This window comes from Mus caroli, chromosome 11, assembly GCF_900094665.2.
Source record: "Mus caroli chromosome 11, CAROLI_EIJ_v1.1, whole genome shotgun sequence".
Taxonomy (NCBI): Eukaryota; Metazoa; Chordata; class Mammalia; order Rodentia; family Muridae; genus Mus; species Mus caroli.
In genome coordinates this window covers 53,028,259-53,048,200 of record NC_034580.1, presented here as the reverse complement: position 1 = coordinate 53,048,200, position 19,942 = coordinate 53,028,259, and the positions used below count along the sequence as shown (strand labels likewise).

The 19,942-nt window shown below is 46.7% G+C and overlaps 1 protein-coding gene across 3 annotated transcripts; it reads right to left on the bottom strand.

The window, feature by feature from the left end:
* Positions 1 to 3,432: 3,432 nt before the first annotated feature.
* On the bottom strand, positions 3,433 to 11,093 carry LOC110304899 (immunity-related GTPase family M protein 1-like). 3 transcript variants are annotated; one of them, XM_021176570.2, is made up of 3 exons: positions 10,870 to 11,093; positions 8,984 to 9,211; positions 3,433 to 4,978 (listed from the first exon to the last, which is right to left on the bottom strand). In XM_021176570.2, the coding sequence occupies exons 2-3, from the start codon at positions 9,020 to 9,022 to the stop codon at positions 3,746 to 3,748; spliced, it is 1,272 nt and encodes a 423-aa protein (XP_021032229.1). In that variant the 5' UTR covers positions 9,023 to 9,211; positions 10,870 to 11,093; the 3' UTR covers positions 3,433 to 3,745. The 3 variants fall into 3 exon arrangements, with proteins under 3 accessions (XP_021032229.1, XP_021032230.1, XP_029339622.1); XM_021176571.2 differs by lacking the exon at positions 10,870 to 11,093 and adding an exon at positions 10,456 to 10,560; XM_029483762.1 differs by lacking the exon at positions 10,870 to 11,093 and adding an exon at positions 10,326 to 10,412.
* Between the last annotated feature and the right edge of the window lie 8,849 nt (positions 11,094 to 19,942).

Below are 19,942 nucleotides of genomic sequence, written 5' to 3'. Positions count from 1 at the left end.
GGAAATCGGGTTCCCTCCCCCTTCCTTTATAACTGGATGTCGAAACTAGTAAAATTGGGCTTTGAACATGAAATCGTCTTGGCCTCTTTCTTTCTCCCGCCCCATCTAGCTTCCTCTCTTTTCAGCTCGAGCTGCCATCCTCAGTTGAACCGTTCACGTTGTGGACTGCCGGTCGGGCCGCAACAGCCGTGGGTGTCCGGAGCACCCTGAAACTGTATCAAAGTTGTACATAGCTCCAAACATTTTTAAAATGAAAAGGCACTCTCGCGTCCTCCTTAGTGCACTTTGCTGTTGGTGTGACAAGGCATCTGAAGACGTTTCTGGCATTTTGTTCTCAACTCGTAAGGTAGTGTTAACTATATGGCTATTGGCCAGAAATCCTGAGTTGTCAACTGTACATATCTAGAGTTTGTAAAGAGAACAAAACAACCCTGCCAGATTCTTGAGGCTCCTTGTTTGGCGTGGAGGCTGTGAGGGGAAGATGCCTTTTGGAGGGGGCCGTAGCTCAGGGCGTGCACTGTGAGGCTGGACCTGTTGATACTGCNGTGGGCATCCATTTAGCTTCAGGCTGTCCTGTGTTTGTATATAGTGGCATAGCATTCTGCTGACATTCTTAGTTGTGGAAAGGGGGGAGGGGTCGGCCGGCATGAGAAGTGTTTGGAGCTTTTCTTTAGTTAAGTGCAGTAGGTTTGAAACTTTTTAAAGAAACTGTAGCAGTCATCATTGTCAGCAAAGCAAAGAACTACTGCATCAATGGAAGTTCAAGAACCCTCTGGACCTAAAGGCAATTTGCAACATTCTGTTATTTTTTTGTATGTTTAGAATGCTGAAATGTTTTTGAAGTTAAATAAACAGTATTACATTCAAAATGAATAAATAAATAAATAAATAAATAAATAAATAAATAAGAGTAGACCTAACCCATCATAGAGAGCATCATGTTCAGAATTAAACACATAGCCAAAACTCTCAGAAGTTGGTGATAAGGACATGAGCTCTCTCTGAATGTGTTTTCTCGAATCATGAGGGATTCCAGTTAACAGGTTGCAGATGAGGACCTGGGCTGCCAGGCTGAGGTGTTTCCTATGCCCCCCATCCCCGAGGCCAGAGTGGAACCCCCTCCAGGACCACCACACATGTCAAGTAATTAAGAATGTAATTACTGGCAGGATGGGGTGGTACATGCATGCCTTTAATGTCAGCACTTAGGGAACTGAGGCAGTTTAGTTTAGTTTAGTTTAGTTTAGTTTAGTTTAGTTTAGTTTAGTTTAGTTCAAGGCCAGCCTGGTCTATATAGCAAGTTCCAGGACAGTCAGGGATACATAGTGAGACCCTGCCTCAAATGACAAACAAACAAACAAACAGACTATAACTACCCCAAGCACACGTCCCTTTGCTGATAAGCAATATTTCTGTCCTATAAAGAGCTTCTGGGAGGTTGGGGGTGTGGCCCAGTTGGCAGGATGTTTGCCCTGGTACTCACAAAGCCCAGGGCTCCATCCTTTTAACTGCATAGAACTGGGCATGGTAGCACACACTTGTAACCCCTCATTTGAGAGATGGATCAGAAAGCTGAGTTCATTCTCAGCTATATCCTAGCTAGGATACACAAGACCCTGTCTCAAAGCAGCAGCAGCAGCAAAAAGAAGAAAAACAACTTCTGAATGCTTCTAACTGAAAAACAGAGTCAGGACAGCCCAGCTGAGGACCAGTGGATGCAGAGCTGAAACCTATTTCTATCCTCTATGTCCTCCATAGTCAGTTAGCCAGATGGTGACGACACTGGGTGTTCAGGATCCCAGGATAGCCTGGAACCTTTTTCAGGGCGGAGCTTTTAAGTCCAAAAAACTGTGTCCTGGGTTGACATACTTCAGGTAACAATAACAGTAGTTAGCCAGAAGTGGAAACTACAGAAGCCGAAAAAAGCAAGGTTAATGCATTTAGAGATGCTGCCAGAACTGTGGACTTTGATGGATTAGGTCTTGGTCTTCATTTTGGCAGGTGGTACTGTCTACCTGCTGAGTTTTGCAGCCTGAATGGTGCTTCCATCATGGAGTGGTTGTGCTAAGGTCTGGGAGACCTGTTACAGCCTCCACCCACATGTATCATGCACACACACACACGACATGTACCCTCATGAGAGATAATTAGGTCATGTTGTCAGTGCTTTAAGAAGGGACCAATCACCAGGCAGTGGTGGCACACGCCTTCAATCCCAGCACTTGGGAGGCAGATTTCTGAGTTCAAGGCCAGCCTGATCTACAGAGTGAGTTCCAGGACAGCCAGGACTATACAAAGAAACCCTGTCTCGAAACATACACACACACACACACACACACACACACACACACACACACACACACACACACACACACACACACACACACACAAGGGAAGGAGCCAATCATGTTCTCAGCACTTTAGCTGCTTCCCTTAAGGACAGGTGTTTGAAAGATGAGAAGCCCGGTCTCTGGATCTCTTGTGCTTCTGGTCTCTTCCACATGAGCTCCTGCCATTGTGAAGGTACCACTAGAGGCTAACATGATGGGTCCTCCACAGGGAACTCCCAGGCTCCAGAACTGTGAGTTAATGTACTGGCTGGTTTTGTGTGTCAACTTGACACAAACTGGAGTTATCACAGAGAAAGGAGCTTCAGTTGAGGAAATGCCTCCATGAGATACAACTGTAAGGCATTTTCTCAATTAGTGATCAAGGATTGAGGGCCCCTTGTGGGTGGGACCATGTCTGGGCTGGTAGTCTTGGTTCTATAAGAGAGCAGGCTGAGCAAGCCAAGGGAAGCAAGCCAGTAAGGAATATCCCTCCATGGCCTCTGCATCAGCTCCTGCTTTCTGACCTGCTTGAGTTCCAGTCCCAACTTCCTTTGGTGATGAACAGCAACATGGAAGTGTAAGCTGAATAAACCCTTTCCTCCCCAACTTGCTTCTTGGTCATGATGTTTGTGCAACAATAGAAACCCTGACTAAGACAGTTAATAAACCCTATTTGCTTTTTATATTACCTAAACTCAGTTGTTTTGTTGGAGTACCAGAAAATAGACTAAGAAGTTGATGCTCAGGCCTTAAGGAAGCCTCTCTTCCCTAGGCTGGCACAGAGCTCGACTCCCTTGCTGATCTTCATGAACACTGATTGATTACATGTTTCAGAGACATCTTTAGCAGTCCAGCGATATGGCTCTGTGGGTAAAGGTGCTTGCTACCAAACCTGATGACGTGAGTTCAGTCCCTAGACCCTCCATGGTGGAAGGAGATAACTGACTCTACTACAGGTTGTGGAATGCAGGCAACCACACAGGCCCAACAAGCAGTAGATTTTAAGAGACAGCCACCATCACCCTCTTCGCCCTCCAAATTTGTAAGTGCTATGCTATGCCAGTAGAGTTGCCACCAAGATAAAGATAAGAAGAGAACAGGATCGATGAAGGCAACTTTAATGTTTTTAGGAGGGAAAAGATTTTTATTTAAACATGCATCACAATGAAGACTGAAAGCCAAATAATCTAGGTACTGAACTAGGAAACCTTGGCTGATTATCCTGGCAAATACTTGCACTTTGAAGGCATGGGCTATTATTGAATATAGGAAGATGGGCAATTTCCTCTAAAATTATTAAGCATTATTACAAGCTATTGCCTCAGCTGTTGTTCCTTTCTAGTGACTAGCTAGAGCTCTAAGCAAAAAGACCCTGAGGCAGCCTGAATTCCACCTGAGGGTGAGCCAGACTCTTCTCAATGAATTTCAGGAGGGAGGATAGAGTCCTTTAGAGCTTTCCTCAGGGAGGTCTTGGTGTTCTTAGCCACTATTTCAATGATGAGCTTGTGTCTCTGGTGTCTGAAGTAGCGGATGACGGCATTCCACAAGCCATACCACCATGAGCTTTCGAGAAACCTGAGGGACTTGTTCACGGGAAAACACATCATCAGCTCCAGTCTCCTGTCCATCTTGATCAAGTCCTGGAACTGCAGAGCCCTGGAGCCCATCTCCAGTCTCCCTGTACTCCGAGCTACCTGCTGAAGTGGCCCATCATCCATACCAAAGAGCTTCTGGTAGGTCTCGAGACCCCTCTCCAGGTTGGCAGTGTCATCCTCGGGGCTGACAGCTGCCTCCAGGTCTTTCATGAGCCTCTGATCCTCCTTCAGAGAGAACGCCTTATTGCTGATGCACTTGTCGCAGACTTGAGAAATGGTCTCTAAGGGATCTCTGTACCTGATGCTGAAGATGTCTTTTTGCAGTGTTTTCCTAAGCTCTGGGAAGTCGTGAAAACTCGGGCTAAAACAGGATATCAGGAATAGGGGAGGGTCCCTCACCTGAGCCTGCTGGAGATTCTCCCGGATATTCCTTTGGATACTCTGCAGTAGCTGGGGTTCAGGGAAGGTACTTGTGCTGAGGTCCCTGTCTAGCTTGGTCCAGACGACATAGAACCTCTTTCTCATCCTCTGCATGGTTATGGCCAGCTTCACATGATTTGAGCTGAACTGCTCAGAAGCTACGATGATGATAAGGTCATATGTGCTGATCTGCATCTCCTCCAGGTAGCTCTCCACACTCTGGGCTGTGGCCCCTAAGCCAGGCAGGTCCCACAGCTCCACATAGGGAAAGTGGGAGTCAGAGAAGTAGCAGGCTGGTTTCTTGGTGGTCCTCACCACCCCAGTGGGAGCTGAATCCTCCTCCTCATGTCCAATGAGCCTAAGGGCATTGATGAAAGATGACATGCCGTTGCCAGAGTCCCCAGTCACAGCGATCTTTACTCTGTATCTTGACTTACTCTGAATTTCATCTTTGGCTATACCTATCACTTTCTGTAAATTTCCCTCTGCCACTGCCTTACCAATTTCTTCAATGACTTCTGGAGAGGATGAGTTCTGGCTGGTATAAATCGACTCACCAGCAGTCATAGATTTAGACGACGGGCTGATGAGGCACTTGAGATAATTTGCCATGTTTATGAAAAGTGTAAAAGTCTGCAGAAGAGAAGAGACAGATAGTCAGACTCAAGATGAAACAGAAATCCACTGATGTTACATACCCCAGCCATGGCTTTCAGATCTGCTACCAGAGAGAGCAAAGGTCCCTCAGTTGAACAGAGAGTGGCACCTCCTTTGGGATGGGCTTGCTCTCCAGCTGCACAGCACTTCACATTGCTCACCCTGCAGTGGGACTGAAGATGTTTGGATCTGAGCTGCAGGACATCTGCTGGGCTCTTCAGTGGGAAGATGGGTAGGCAGGGCTGACCACAGCTCTCCAGACCAAAGCCCACTCTGGTTCTCCTTTAAGAACCAAATGTTCAAGGGATGGGGAGATGGTGGAGGATATGATTAAGAGCACTGGCTGCTCTTCCAGAAGTCCTGAGCTTAATTCCCAGAAACCACATGGTGGCTCGCAATCATCTATAATGGGATCTGATGCCCTCTTCTGACACACAGGTATACATGCAAATAGAGCACTCATATACATAAAATAAATGAATAAATCTTAAAAAGAAAATCAAATATTCAGCTGGGAGTGGTGGCATACACCTTAAGTCCCAGCTCTTAAGAGGCAGAAACAGGTGGATCTCTGTGAGTTCAACGCCAGCCTGGCCAACTAGAACTATCTAGTAAAACCCTATCTCCAAAAAAAGAGATTAATTTTGTGTATTTGTATGTGTGCCAACAAATGTCTGTGTATGCATGCGCATGTGTGTTGGTGTGTGTATACGTGTGTGTGTGTGTGTGTGTGTGTGTGTGTGTTTGTGTTTGTGTGTGAAGGCCAAGGGTCAACCTTGGCTGCTACTCCTCAGGAGCCTCTCACCTTGCTTGTTTGTCCTTTATTTTTTATGTGTGTGGGTGTTTTTGCTTATTTGTGCATTTGTGTGCCTTGTGTGTAGCTGACACTTTTGGAAGCCAGTACAAGGTCATGGGAATTGAACCCTGGTCCTCAGGAAGAACAGCCTGTGCTCTTAACTGCTGAGCCTTCTCACCATCCCTTGTTTATTAGGACAGGATCTTTCACTGAAACCTGTGGTTCATTGATGAGGTTAGATTGGTTGGCCAGGGAGCCCCTATGACCCAACTGTCCCTACCTCCCAGCCCTGGGCTTACACACCCAGCTTTTTTTGTTGTTGTTGGTTGGGTTTGGTTTGGTTTGGTTTTTTTCCCAGACAGGGTCTTACTATGTAGCCCTGAATGCTATGGAACTCACTATATAGACCACAGTCTTTTTTTTTTTTTTTTTTCATTCTGTTTGTTTTTCAAGACAGGATTTCTCTGTGTAGCCTTGGCTGTCCTGGAACTCAGTAATCTGACTGCCTCTGCCTCTGAATGCTGACTGGGATTAAAAATGTATGCCACTACGCCCAGCTTTCCTCATGTGGGTCCTGGGGAGTGAACTCAGGTCCTCGTGTACTCTGTTAACTGAACCATCTCCCCAACCTGGATAAAATTATTATTTATAATCAGATTATGAAATTTGGAATGATATTTACCAGTAACTACCCACATGGGAAATATCTGTAACCCATCCACTTCAGCAGACAGGTCAAATCAAACTTCCCAAACAACCTAATGATTCTGGCGTTTTGCTTGTTTGGTTTTTAGATTTATTTGTATGTATGTGTGTTTTGCCCACAAGTGTATCTACATAATATACATAATGGCACTAATATAAGAATTCAGATGATTCTGCAAACGGGTTAGCTGAATCCTTACCATGAGATCGAAGCATTGTGAGCCTCTCGGTTGCAATGAGAATTGGGTGAGGTGACTGAGCGGGTTGTATTGAAGATACATGACTATTCCTAAGTAACAGGCCTGTGTAGTGGGTTTGCCCTAATGCTGCTTGTACTCTAATGTTAATTTGGGTCCCCAAAACTGCTTACAGGTTTCTGGGAACTTGCCCCCAATTGGTTCTGACTGGTAAATAAAAATGCCAACAGCCAATAGCTGGGAAGGACATATAGAGGTGGGCTTTTGGAATTTCCCAGGCTTGGGATCAGGAGAGAGGAAGAAGAAGGGAGAGTGTCGGGGAAAGGTGAGACGACATGTCAGAGAAAAGTACAGGCGAGAGAGGCATGGACGCCATGTGAAGGAACCGGGAGAGTGCAGCCCAGACCAGTGGGTCCAGAGCACAAAACAGAACACAGAATTCTTGGAATTATCTGTAGGAGGTAGATTCTATCAGTAGTGGAGGTCAGGCAGTGGCCAGCTATTGTGCTGAGTAAGGCACAAAACAAAACACAAAGGTTATGTGTGTGTTTTCATTCTGGAACATAACGCCAGGAATTATCAATTAATTATTTCAACAGGCCTTCTTCACAATGCCACCATTAACAGGGATTGTTGGAACATAGAATTTGTGGAAACCTAAATCTGTCTTCCAGAACCATGATCAAAATGGCTCCAGAACAAACTATCTCTTATTTTCTTAAGAAAAGGAAAATTCTATCTATTAAAATGATCAGATGGCGGGCTGGCGAGATGGCTCAATGGGTAAGAGCACTGACTGCTCTTCCAAAGGTCCCGGGTTCAAATCCCAGCGACTACATGGTGGCTCACAACCACCCGTAATGAGATCTGACACCCTCTTCTGGTGTGTCTGAAGAGAGCTACAGTGTACTTACATATAATAAATAAATCTTAAAAAAAAAAAAAAAAGATCAGATGGCATCTTGGGCCAATAGAAAAGCTTCCCCCACTGGGCGTGGTGGCTCCCAGCACTCGGGAGGCAGAGGCAGGTGGATCTCTGAGTTCGAGACCAACCTGGTCTACAGAATGAGTTCCAGGACAGCCAGGGCTACACAGAGAAACCCTGTCTCTTAAAAAAAAAAAGAAAAAAAGAAAGAAAGAAAGAAAGAAAGAAAAAGAAAAAGAAAAGCTTCCTCCATTCTGCTTCTCTGATGTATCTACTAATGTATTTAAATTTACCTTGATTTAGGATTTGTTGTTGTGTAAAGCTATAAAAACCTTCTGAAGCTTCCATGTTAGAACATAAATGTGGGGTAACTTAAATCTCTATTCCTAGGCCATGGAAACTCAAAAGAGGGGAGAGGGGAGAGGGGAGACACCCCAAGAGGTGTTACTCAGTTGATAAGAGTGTTTGACTAGCACACACGAAGTGCTGGTTCAGTCCCTAGTACCACAGAAAACTGGGCATGTGTCTTAAACTTGTAGTCCCAGAATTTAGGAGTTGGAAGCAAGAGGATAAGAAAATTAAAGGCATCCTCACCTACACAGTAAGTTTGAGCATATCTTGGACTTCGTGAGACCCTGTCTCAAAAAAAAAAAAAATAGCCCTTAATAAATAAATCCCAAACTCGCCAGGAGGTGGTGACACACACTTGGCGAGGCAGCACTTGGGAGGCAGAGGCAGGTGGATTTCTGAGTTCGAGGCCAGCCTGGTCTACAGAGTGAGTTCCAGGACAGCCAGGGCTACACAGAGAAACCCTGTCTCGAAAACAACAAAACAAAACAAACAAACAAAAAATCCTCCCAAACTGAAGATCATCTCTTTGATTCATGTAGTGTGTACCTGTATCCCATGAAGGATACTTTTCCCATCCTTACACTGAAGAGCCCAGTGTCTGCACCAAAAAGCCACCGTTCTAGCTGTGGGACAACTTCCAGGGAACAACTTCTGAATGTTGATTAGTTCCCTGGGGTGGCCCCACCCAGTTCTCTCCTGGGCTAGCTTCTCTCTTCACTCCTTTCCTCGGTGGCCTCCCCTCCTGTCCCGGGTGGCCTCTCTCCTCAGTCCTCTCTCCTGGGATGTTTCTTCCCTTTGTTCCCTTCCTGAAGTCAGTTCAGCTCTCCCCCCAAAGCACTGACTGCTGCTACTCACACAGTGGCTGGGCCTGGACATAAGCTCAGAATGGAGGAGTTCAGCCAAGAGCCTCAACCTGTGTTTGAAGCCTCACCCAACTCCCTGCCAGGCCGACCAGTTTCTGAAGTCTCAGTTTTCTGATGGTGCATCAGGCAAGCCATGCTACTCACCTTCCAGATATTTTGTGGCAAGTTTGTGACTAAATCCATCTCTCTCTCTCTCTCCACAGTTCTCCGCTGTCTGTGTGAACGCTCTGGAGTCTTAGCTGAAATGGCTGGGCTGGTGGTCCTCGGCTTCTTTCTTCTCTCTTCAACTTTATGGAGTATGAAGGTCTTGTCTGTGGGCCTGAACTCTGTGGGTCTGTTCTAGACTTTGCACTCTTTACTCTCCTTCAGAACCTATTAGAAAAACGATATTACAACAACTGATGACAGATGGGGAAAATGTATTGTCAGAAATCACCAGGAGCTCTTTCTGCCATCTCTTCATGAGCTTGCCAAAATTTTAATTCATTGATGATCTCAGAGCTGGGGACTACTGTGGGCCCCAAAGGCAGGCTGAACAAGTGCGGATTGATCAGCCCTAGATTTGACGTGCAGCTCAAGGACCTAGAGAAACGGCAGAACAACCTGCTCCCACCTGTCAGTGTGGCTTCACCGCACTGGACCATGAAGAAGCAAGACGAAAACACACAGAGGGGAAAATCCCGGGATTCTTTTTTTTTTTTTTTTTTTTTTTTTTTTTTTGGTTTTTCGAGACAGGATTTCTCTGTGTAGCCCTGGCTGTCCTGGGACTCACTCTGTAGACCAGGCTGGCTTCGAACTCAGAAATCCGCCTGCCTCTGCCTCCCAAGTGCTGGAATTAAAGGCGTGTGCCACCTTTTTATAGAGATGTAAAACATAAATAAAAAGCCTCCGTGGACTGTTNAAAAAAAAAAAAAACCAACAAAAAGAAAGACAAGGAAAGAAAAAAGAAAAGAAATGAAGGAAGGAGAGAAGAAAGAAGTCTCAAATTACACAAAGCAGTTCCTGGTCACTCTTCTGGTTGATCTAAAGCTGACTACAATTCTCCATAAAGATCCAGATCTCTCTAAATACTCTGGGGACAGGGGGAAAGAGATGGCTCAATGAAGAAAGTGCTGGCCTCACAAGCAGGAGTTTGAATCCCTGGCATCCACATAAAAGCCAGAGTCAATACTCATGCCTAAAATACCCTAGCTGGAGAGGTGGAGATCCAGAGGAGGATCCCAGAGGGCTTGCTGGCCAGCCAGTCAGTCTAGCCAAGAGGTTCACTGAGAGATTCTATTTCAATAAAATGAAATAAATTGGAGAGTGACTGAGGAAGACACCCTGATGTCAGCCTCTGGATTATACACACATACACACTGGCAAGCAGACACTCGGGCACATACACACTCGCAGCCACATGCACACACACAAACGCAATAGTCTCACACCTGCACAAAAAAAAGGTCACATACACAGTGGATGTGGCAGCCCTTTGGTCACCTACGTTACTATGTTCCGTCGGGTTACATTTCATTATACTCTCTTCCAAAAGATTAAATGCTGGGAGGTGAAGAACCAGCGTCTCCAAGGCAGATAAATAATGCCCAACAGAGTTAGATAAAAAGTTTCCTTACGAACACAGCCTTCCAAGTCAGAGTTCTAGCCCCTGCGTGTTGCACATGGAGAACAGATGCACATTACACAATTCCAGGATGTTCCAATATTGCCTGTGGGCTGTTCTGATCCTGGACTCTGGCCCCAGAGGGGTCATTGAAACAGTGGCCAATAGAATTTGAGTAAAATCCTACCTGTTTTCTCTTAACTAGGCCCCCTCAGAAGACCCACAAACCCAGGGATACCCAGGTAAAAAAGCACACTGCTTCTCTCTGGTGAATTGGAAGGACTTGATTCAGCCAGACACCAGGCACTCTGGTCCTGAAGACAGTGCAGGAGGGTGCCTGCTGCACAGGGTGCCCCAGAGGAACACCTGACCCCAGACTCCCCTGCCCTGAGCAGGTTTATAGGCCAAGCAGGAGCCCCTCACCTACCTGCTCAGAAGCCTTACAAAACTGCAATCCAGGCTCAGGACGGTCAGGAGAGAGAGAGAGAAGTGAGGTGGGGCAAGGTCCTGTGGGGAAGAGCGATTAGAAGAGGCAGGAGCAACTGAAGGGCAGCCTGGGCTCCTAGGTTCCCTCTCAGACCCTGCTCTATCTTATCTTGGCCCAGATGAAAGTCCCCAACTTCTAGGCATGAGCCCTGCCTGCCTCCTCTCCAAGGGGCGGGGCCTGGTGCCCAAACAGCTTTCAGTTTCAGTTCCTGGAAATGGCTAGTTTTCGGGAGTTAGCAGTTCAGACGCCAAGTTCTTCTTCAAAGAGAGGGGGAACTCTGCCAGATTCCAGATATAGAGGTCAGAAGTCTGCCTGGGAAGCCTGCCGTCCAGATTGTGGTCAGAGCTGCCTGGTCCTTTCCGGAGCCCCTCTTAATGATGGCACCATGTTGAGACCCAGTCAGCCTGGTCCTTGGAGAACTACTCGCCCTTCATTGCTGCTCTTTGGGGCTTCTGTCGCTTCGCATTGTCTACTCGCTCCTTCCCGCCCACTCAGCTCAGGGGCAGAAATTCCACCTGCTAGGAAACCTCTCTGCCCTGTTCCAATTCTGTCGTCTACCCAGGATCAAAGTATGCGGCAGAATATGCCACCTTTAAGTGGTCTCCTTCTGCCCACCGGTTTCTCTTGAGTTCAGGAAAAAATTTAAAAAAAAAGCAAAGCAAAAAACAAAAAATAAAAATAAACTCTCTCTCTCTCTCTCTCTCTCTCTCTCTCTCTCTCTCTCTCTCTCTCTCCCCCTATCCTTTTTTTGTGTACAGTGTTGCCCTGGACCACTGAGTGCCCAGGTAGAGGGGAATGGGCTAGTTTCCCTGTGTAATTGCTTAGCAGGGTAAGTGGCTGATGGGAAGTGTGTGCTCATCTGCACAGTCCATGCACCCTGGGCTCCCCCCACCCCAGGCCATGCACCCTGGGCTCCCCCGACCCAAGGCCATTTACTGACCTGGTCTTTCATTTTTCACTCACTGTCCCTAACATCCTGACTCCCTTCCCTCCCCCCATCCCTCCCTTCAATAGGTGTGCATGAGCCTCGGAGGTCGGGAGCAGAGAGTTGGAACCCGTGCAACCGGAGTTACAGGACATTTCTCTGTATAGCCCTGACTGTCCTGGAACTCACTCTGTAGACCAGGCTGGCCTTGAGCTCAGAAATTCGCCTGCCTCTGCCTCCCAAGTGCTAGGATTAAAGGCGTGCTCCACCTCACCCACCTCAGATCTTAATATAGATGGTTGTGAGCCACCATGTGGTTGCTGGGATTTGAATTCAGAACCTTCGGAAGAGCAGTCAGTGCTTTTACCTGCTAAGCCATCTCATTTTTAAGTGTCTCTGCCACCTGTGACTTCTCTCGCTCAGAAAGTGACAGCAGGCAGCACTCTGCAAGATGCCCTTGCGCAGGAGTGTTCCTGATCGATGAACTTGGTCAATAGATGATTGACAGGCTGGGGAGATGAAGTCAGTAAGATGCTTACAGTGCACACTCAGGGACCTGAGTTCAATCCTCCAGATCCCACATCAAAAGTTAGGCGTGGTGATATGTACCTGTAACTCCAGTACAGAGATAGGCTGATGGCCAGCCAGCCTAGACTATTTGGTAAGCCCCAGTTACAGTGAGAGACTTTGCATCAATAAACAAGGTGGAGAACCTCTGAGGAAAGACAGCCAAAGTTGTCCTGTAGCCTCCATATGTGTGTGCATACACAGGTGATGATTTACAAAGAAGGTATAACAGACCCCTAGGACCAGGCTGTCTCTGTCCCTGAGACCCAAAGGTGACCGCTGTGCATGTGAACTTCCCAACGATCTCTCCTGTGTGAGGAACATTCGCCACACCAGAGGACATCAGCAGGATTGCCACTATCCACCTGTGTTCTTTTCTACCCTTTGCCTTTATAGCTGGCCTCTGCTTCCCGAATGTCACCAGAGCAAGAACAAGAAGCAGACTCCTATCCCTGCTGGGCTACAGGGAGATGTCAGTTTCGTAAGAATCTAAACAAACCAGGCACTCACGAGGCAGAGGCAGGAGGATCTCTTGAGTTCGAGGCCAGCCTGGTCTACAGATCAAGTTCCAGGACAGCTAGAGCTACATACACAAGGAAACCCTGTTTCAAAAACAAAAGAAGGAAAGAAAGAGGGAAAGAAAGAGAGAGTGAGAGAGAGAGAGAGAGAGAGAGAGAGGGAGGGAGGGAGGGAGGAAGGAAGGAAGGGAAGGAAGGAAGGAAGGGAGGAAGGGCGGGGAAAGAAGGAAGGAAGAAAAGAAGGATGGAAAGAAGAGAGAAAGGAAGGAAAGAAGAGAGGAAGGAAGGAAGGAAAGAAGGAAGGAAGGAAAGAAGGAAGAAGGGAGGGAGAGAGGAAGGGAGGGAGGAAAAAAGGGAACAATTGTGGCCCATGTTAACACCCCAATTCCTGTATATATGATTTTTTTTTAGAAACAACTAGAAGCCCTGCCCCCTCTCTTCCCCTCTCTGTTCCCCCTCAAAGCCTAAGGAAAGAATGCTGCTGTAAACAGTTACCCACACAGTTCCCTGGCACTAGGGGTTTCCATTTCCTGTTCTAAAGGTAGTGTCTGCATGAGCCAAGTGGAGTTGGTCCCCAAGTTCAGGAAGATGTTTTAGATTCTTACACTTTAATGATCCCAGCATTCCACCTTGGGAGCTATCGCCACTCAAGCATGCCTCCCATGAGTATAGCCAGTGATCTCTGGGAGGGACCCTGGCTGGCAGGGCAGCGTGTATTTATGGACTGGACACCAGATAAAAGTCCACGGCAAAGGGACTCAGCAGATGCAGCGTGTGGACACAGGATATGCAGAGCACATGTAGCCTGTTCTTGAAGAAGCCATTTACCCAGAACTCGGCTCCCAGCTGGGACAGTCTGAAGTTAGAGTTTCATCCTTGGACCAGGACTATGTACCTTCCTGGACATGGTTAACCTCATAGGAGCTATGTTTGTACATCATCTCCCCACAGAAGTACAGGAACTAGTCACCTCAAAATCCATCACCTCTTACTTGTTGCCTTCGCTCAGCAAGATGTGAAGAGGCTCGGGGGTGAATCCCTGTGTTACACACACTGAAGATCTGGCTTGTCAGCCCTACTATGTGCTCTGCTGTCCTGAGCATCGCTGACACTGTCCAGGGATGTGGGTGCTGTACCCACTCCCAGGTGTTTGCATGAAGCTACGTGCTGTGGGTCATGTGTCACACATGAAAGTAATGCACATATGCATACATGCATGTGCCTATATACAGGCAGACTTCGATAGAGCCTTCCCTTTCTGGTGGCCCATGTTAATGAAGTCACCTGTCATTTGCTTTGAAACTAAAGAAAGGATCCTGGTGTCTCTAAAAAATTGAGGTGAGGAAGGGAGGTCTTAGCTCCAGATCGGACAGATTTGGTGTCTCATTGGCATGGTTCCTACATCTGACCCCAACTCATACTCCAGTTGTCTCCCTGTGACACAGAAACGCTCTGTGGCTCTGAGGGCTCTTCTTGGGACAAATGTGGCTCTCTGCACGTCTTACCTCACAAAGTGCCAGAGTCAGGGTTCCAGTTATCATAAAGCTAGCTGCTGCCCAATTCAAAGTAAGGGAAAAGTTCATGGTGAGGTCCAAAGATGAGCTCTCCTCCTCCTCCTCCTCCTCCTCCTCCTCCTCCTCCTGCCTCTACTCTCAGATTATATAATGACCCAGATGTGTGTGCTGTAAAACTGGTGAACATGTCCCTACACCCTGACAGCCCCTTGGAGTAGTCAGCCCTATTCTCAATAATTTGGGATGTAAGTTAGCCAAAAGAAACTTGTTGTTGCTGTTGTTGAAAATAATAGGTCTGCATTTATCTACGTGCTGGTGACCAGGTGGCTTTCGGGAGCTAGAAGTCACACAGATTGGGTTAAGGGACACAGACTCTACTTCCTCCTAAGCTAAACCTCCCCTCAAACCTCAGGAATTCTCTGCCCGCCCGCATGGCCTTCATGAGTGCTAGTGTGGCATGCTGAAATGGAATTTACATTTTCAGAGGATTGTCCGGACGGCCAAAATGTAAGAGAGACAATGAGTCAGAGAAGCAAAGGCTCGGCCTCACCAGGCTGAGGCTGCTTATTGAACAGCAAGGAGCCCCAACCTTTCTGAGCGATGAATGTCAGGCAACTTTAGAGGGGCTGGGGGTGGGGTGGGGTGTGCTTAAGTTCTCTTAATCACTGAGCCATGTCCACAGCGGGGAATGGCAGCAGCTCTTCATAGTCTGTACTATCTTTAAATTTGCATATGTTTGTGTGTGTTCGTGTGCGTGTGAGCAGGTGCACACATGCCACAGTGTGTATATGGTGTTCATGATCACCTCTACCGTATTTTGAGACAGGATCTCATTGTTGTTTAACCTGTCTGTTCCCCAGGCTAGCCGGCCTTTGGTTTTTCTATGGCCTCTCCCATCTCTGCCTCTCATCTCTCAGTAGGAACTCTAGGATTACAGACAAGCACACTATTCCTTCTAAGTTTTATGTAGGTTCTGGGGTTTCAAGCTCAGGTCTGCCCACTTGTACAGCAAGTACTTTGCCCACGGAGCCATCTCTCCAGCCCTCACAATATTCTTTTAGTCCCATCTCTTGGCTTCTCCTGGTCACAGCCCCATCTTTAAATGTTCATCTACCTTTTCTGAGTGTCTTGAAAATTCACATCTGGGGTGTAGGCTCTTTATGTCATACAAGCAAAGTCTAAATTTCCACACAGGAAGTTTTTAGAAACCAATAGACCATGTTACTCTGACTGATAGATGGTACCAGGTTCCAAAACAGATTTTTCTGATCTGTGTTTGAGTTACTCACGCTGCTATCCATTCTAGTCACTTTTTGCTTGACCACATGCAAAACACTCAGTTAGAGACACTATATTTTTAAACCTTCTAAAATAATTTGGTCATGGATAGAGAGATGGCTCAGCTGTTAACATGTCTCTTGAGGAGCTCTGGAGTTGGGTTCCCAGCACCCACATCCTATAGTTTACAGCCACTTACAACTCCAGCTCCAAAGAATCCAATGGATTCTTTATTTTTAAAGATTTTATTAGCTAGGTGGTGGTGGCTCACGCCTTTAATCCCAGCACTAGGGAGGCAGAGGCAGGCAGATTTCTGAATTCGAGGCCAGCCTGGTCTACAAAGTGAGTTCCAGGACAGCCAGGGCTATACAGAGAAACCCTGTCTCAAAAAAACAAACAAACAAAAAAACAAACAAACAAAAAAACAATTTGCTAATAAAAGTGTTCAAGATAAAACAATGGCCCCTTTAAAAGTGAATAATACAAGCTTCCGAACAGGAACAACAACAACAACAACAACATCAAAAGACAACAAACCAACCCACAAACAAGGGCTTTCTGGTGTGCTCTGCTATCCTGTTTGCCTTTGTAAACCTGTTCTGCCATCGAGCATTGAAATCTCACCATGACTCAGGCTCTTAGTCCCTGCTATACAAATAGAGTCATGTTTCCCAAACTAAGGGGCAATCACTTTTTCTTTCTCTTGGGAAATAAGGGCTTAGTATGTAACACTAACCTCAGGCTGCTACTATGTGTGTATTTCACAGCAGAAAAAAATGTATCTCCCAAACTAGTCTGCAATTGTGACAGTTATCTATTCTTTCTTCATTCCCCCTCCCCTCCCCCCACAGTAAAGCCTGGACCACCCACATGCACTGTGGGTCAGGAAGGGTGAGCACAGGGGTGAAGGACAGTTGCCTAGCTACCAACAGGTGCATCCACTTGGAACACATTCCTTGCAAAGCATGTGCTATTTGTCCACAGCCTTCTTATAACTACTCTCAATCCAGTATCTTAGTTCCAGAGATCTAGAGGTGCTTTGCAGCCCTGTGAACAGTAATCAGCAACTCACCCTCCACCTTTGTCCCTCTAGTGTCCTGCTATCGCTTTGGGTGGTCCTTATCTTCCTGTAGGTTTGGTTTTGGTTTTGTGTTATGGCAGCTGTTCATTATTGAGGCTATGTGATTATGAATTATCCACATATGTTCCATTGTAGGTCTAGCTGCCCAGAAGTCCCAAGTTTGGGTCCTCCTCTAAGTCTTAGGGAGGGTGTCAAAAATCACAAAAACAGTTTTCTTTTCCTGGAAATGCTGGTGCTGCCCAGAAAGAAGCTAAAGCTTGCCAGCTTGGTTTCCTTTTTGATGTTTGTGACTGTGAGTCTCAACCAGCCAGCTCCTTCCTGACAGAAAGGCACAAGCCAGAGACTATTCCAGGGCTTTCTTCCAACCTCATTTCAGAAAAGCACACTCATGCTGACCCACTCATGCTTTTCTGAGATGGACATATCTTTGGGATATTTGTGGAGCCCTGTGCAGCAGTGGCCACTTCAAGAGGCTCAGCATTTTCCACTGTCAGGGTGATATTTTTAAATTTTGGATCAGAGGGTGCCAGAAGGTTTTTTTGGTTGGTTGGTTGGTTTTTTTTATTTTGTTTTTGGTTTTGTTTTCCTTTCCTCTTTTATGGATTTGGCCAGTGAGAACCCTTTGAAGGCCAAAGAGAAGGCTCAGGGTACAAAGATGATGGACAGATCCCTGGCTCAGGGTAAAAGCTGCCAAGCCTGGGGACCTGAGTTCAATTCCTGGGTCCCACAGAGAAAACAAACAAACAAACCCCAACAATTCCACAAAGTTGTTCTCTGACAAGTGCGTGGTGGCTTGTGCTCCCTACAGGGAGAGAAAAATAAATGAATAAAATGTAATAAAAAATACAAAAAAGTGGAAAAGAAAACCCTTGGGACCTGCAGGGAGAAAGGGTGGCATAATGTGCTTAGAGCACTGGGGGAGACATGATCGGACAGGCCCGGAGTCAAGCCGCCATCTTTCCATAGAGCCTGGCTCTGAAGATGCTTGCTGTTTTGCTAGAAAGTTAAAGGACTATTTAGATTGTTCAGGAGGCTTACAAAGCCTCACATGAAAAACCAGGCAGTGTTCACTGTAGACTGCTGGGTTGAAGACTCTGTATGTTTGTCATAGCTAATCACAAAGCAAATACCATGCGTTGAGATTAATATGACTCCACCCCTAAGGACTCCCTCCCCTGAGGAACCCTAGCACTGAAGACCTCTCCCCTGGGTACCCCATGTCTGAGAACCCTCCCACCTGGTGACCTCACCCTTGAGAACCTCACTCACCCCATGAATCCAAGGACCCCACTCCTGAATACCTCATCCCTGAGAACCTCCAACTCTGAGTTCCTGGGTGACCCCATTCCTGGTGACCTTACCGCTGAGGATCTACCTCCATTTGTGGTGACCTCACCCTGTCAACCCCCACCTCTGGTGACCCATACTACCAAGAACTCCAACAGAAAGCTAACACGAAGGCAAAGAATCACAATTCTAGACCCACTTCCTTTTTCTTGAACTTTATTGAGGCATAATTGACATAAAAAAAATTACAGGATTTGGTGGATACACACCTAAGTTTGTTCTTTAAGCTTTGCAAAATGCTAATATTTTAATTGCATCTCTTTTTCTGCAAAGTTATCATTGGTGGAATCCTTAGGGGTGGGACCCTCCGGGCGAGGGTTCATCAGGGGTGGGAGGCCTTGGGGTAGGGTCATCTAGACCTCAACAGACAGTATGTGACCAGCTATGGAAACCACACAGAGTCATGAACCCAAAGAACGTAAACTGAACAAACAGTGCATGGCTCTCCACAAAGGGTGGGACGATTAGGTCTCAAACCTGTGACCAATGGCTAAGTGAAGCGTACCTATTTAACATCTCAAAGTGAGCCTGGCTGCCAGGTTCTCCCAGCATCCCTTAGTCCATACTGGTTTCATGGTATAGCTGCCGTTCCCTATATACCCCAACTGCTAACCCAGTCTTTTTGTCTACCCTTTACCTTCCTGGCCTTTTGGTCTCCTGGTCTCCTGACTCTCCCCTCCCCCTCTCCTCCCAGCTCAGGGTCCTGTTCACTCTGGACTCTCCTAGATGTCCCTGCCTGGCTCTGCTCTCCCTCGCGTCTACAGTTAACCTTCTCCTCTACCATACCTAGGAGCAGCCATGGCTTGCTTTGTTTCTTTCTTTCTTTCTTTCTTTCTTTCTTTCTTTCTTTTTTTCTCCCCCATTCAGGGGTCTGAATGGTCTAAATTATTGATGGAAATTTCATACAAAGAAAAACCTCCCTTTGCCAGGGTAGTGGCAGCTTTTACTCCAACACCCAGGAGGCAAAGGCAGGCCTGTGAGTTCAAGGCTACATAGTGAGTTCCAGCGTTGGGTAGCCAGGGCTACACAATGAGACCCTATCTGAGAGAGAGAGAGAGAGAGAGAGAGAGAGAGAGAGAGAGAGAGAGAGAGAGAGAGAGAGAGAGAGAGAATATCTCCCTTCAACTTTAAAAACTTTTTTTTAATTTTATGAGTGCTCTAGCTGCATGCCAGAAGAGGGTACCAAGTCCCACTACAGATGGTTGTGAACCACCATGTGGTGGCTGGGAACTGAACTTAGGACCTCTGGAAGAGCAACCAGTGCTCTTAACCTCTGAGCCATCTCCCCAGCCCTTCCCTCCATCTTTTATTTTAGAGTGTAATCTGTATGAGCAAGGCATACTGAACACTCGTGACAGTGAGCAGTGCACACCGATTCCCTGAACACTCGTGACAGTGAGGAGTGCACACCGATTCCCTGAACACTCACGACAGTGAGCAGTGCACACCGATTCCCTGAACACTCGTGACAGTGAGCAGTGCACACCGATTCCCTCTCTCACAGTTTTCTTACTGTATCTCAGAGTTAACCATGCTGTCTTAGCTTTACTATGGCATCACTGGTTTTATCTCATGGTTTGGTTTCCCCACACTTGTCACACGCAAATCAGCCCCATGTTCGTTTGTTTAGCAGAAACAGTCTTAAGCTGTGTCCCACTTCCCTTGGCACAGCCCCAGCTGTGCCATGTGTTCAGTAAAATCTAGCATTTATTCTGTTCCTCTGTGCAGCACTATAACTCTACTTAAAAATAACTGAATTGTATTCTTTTTTTTTTTTTTTTTT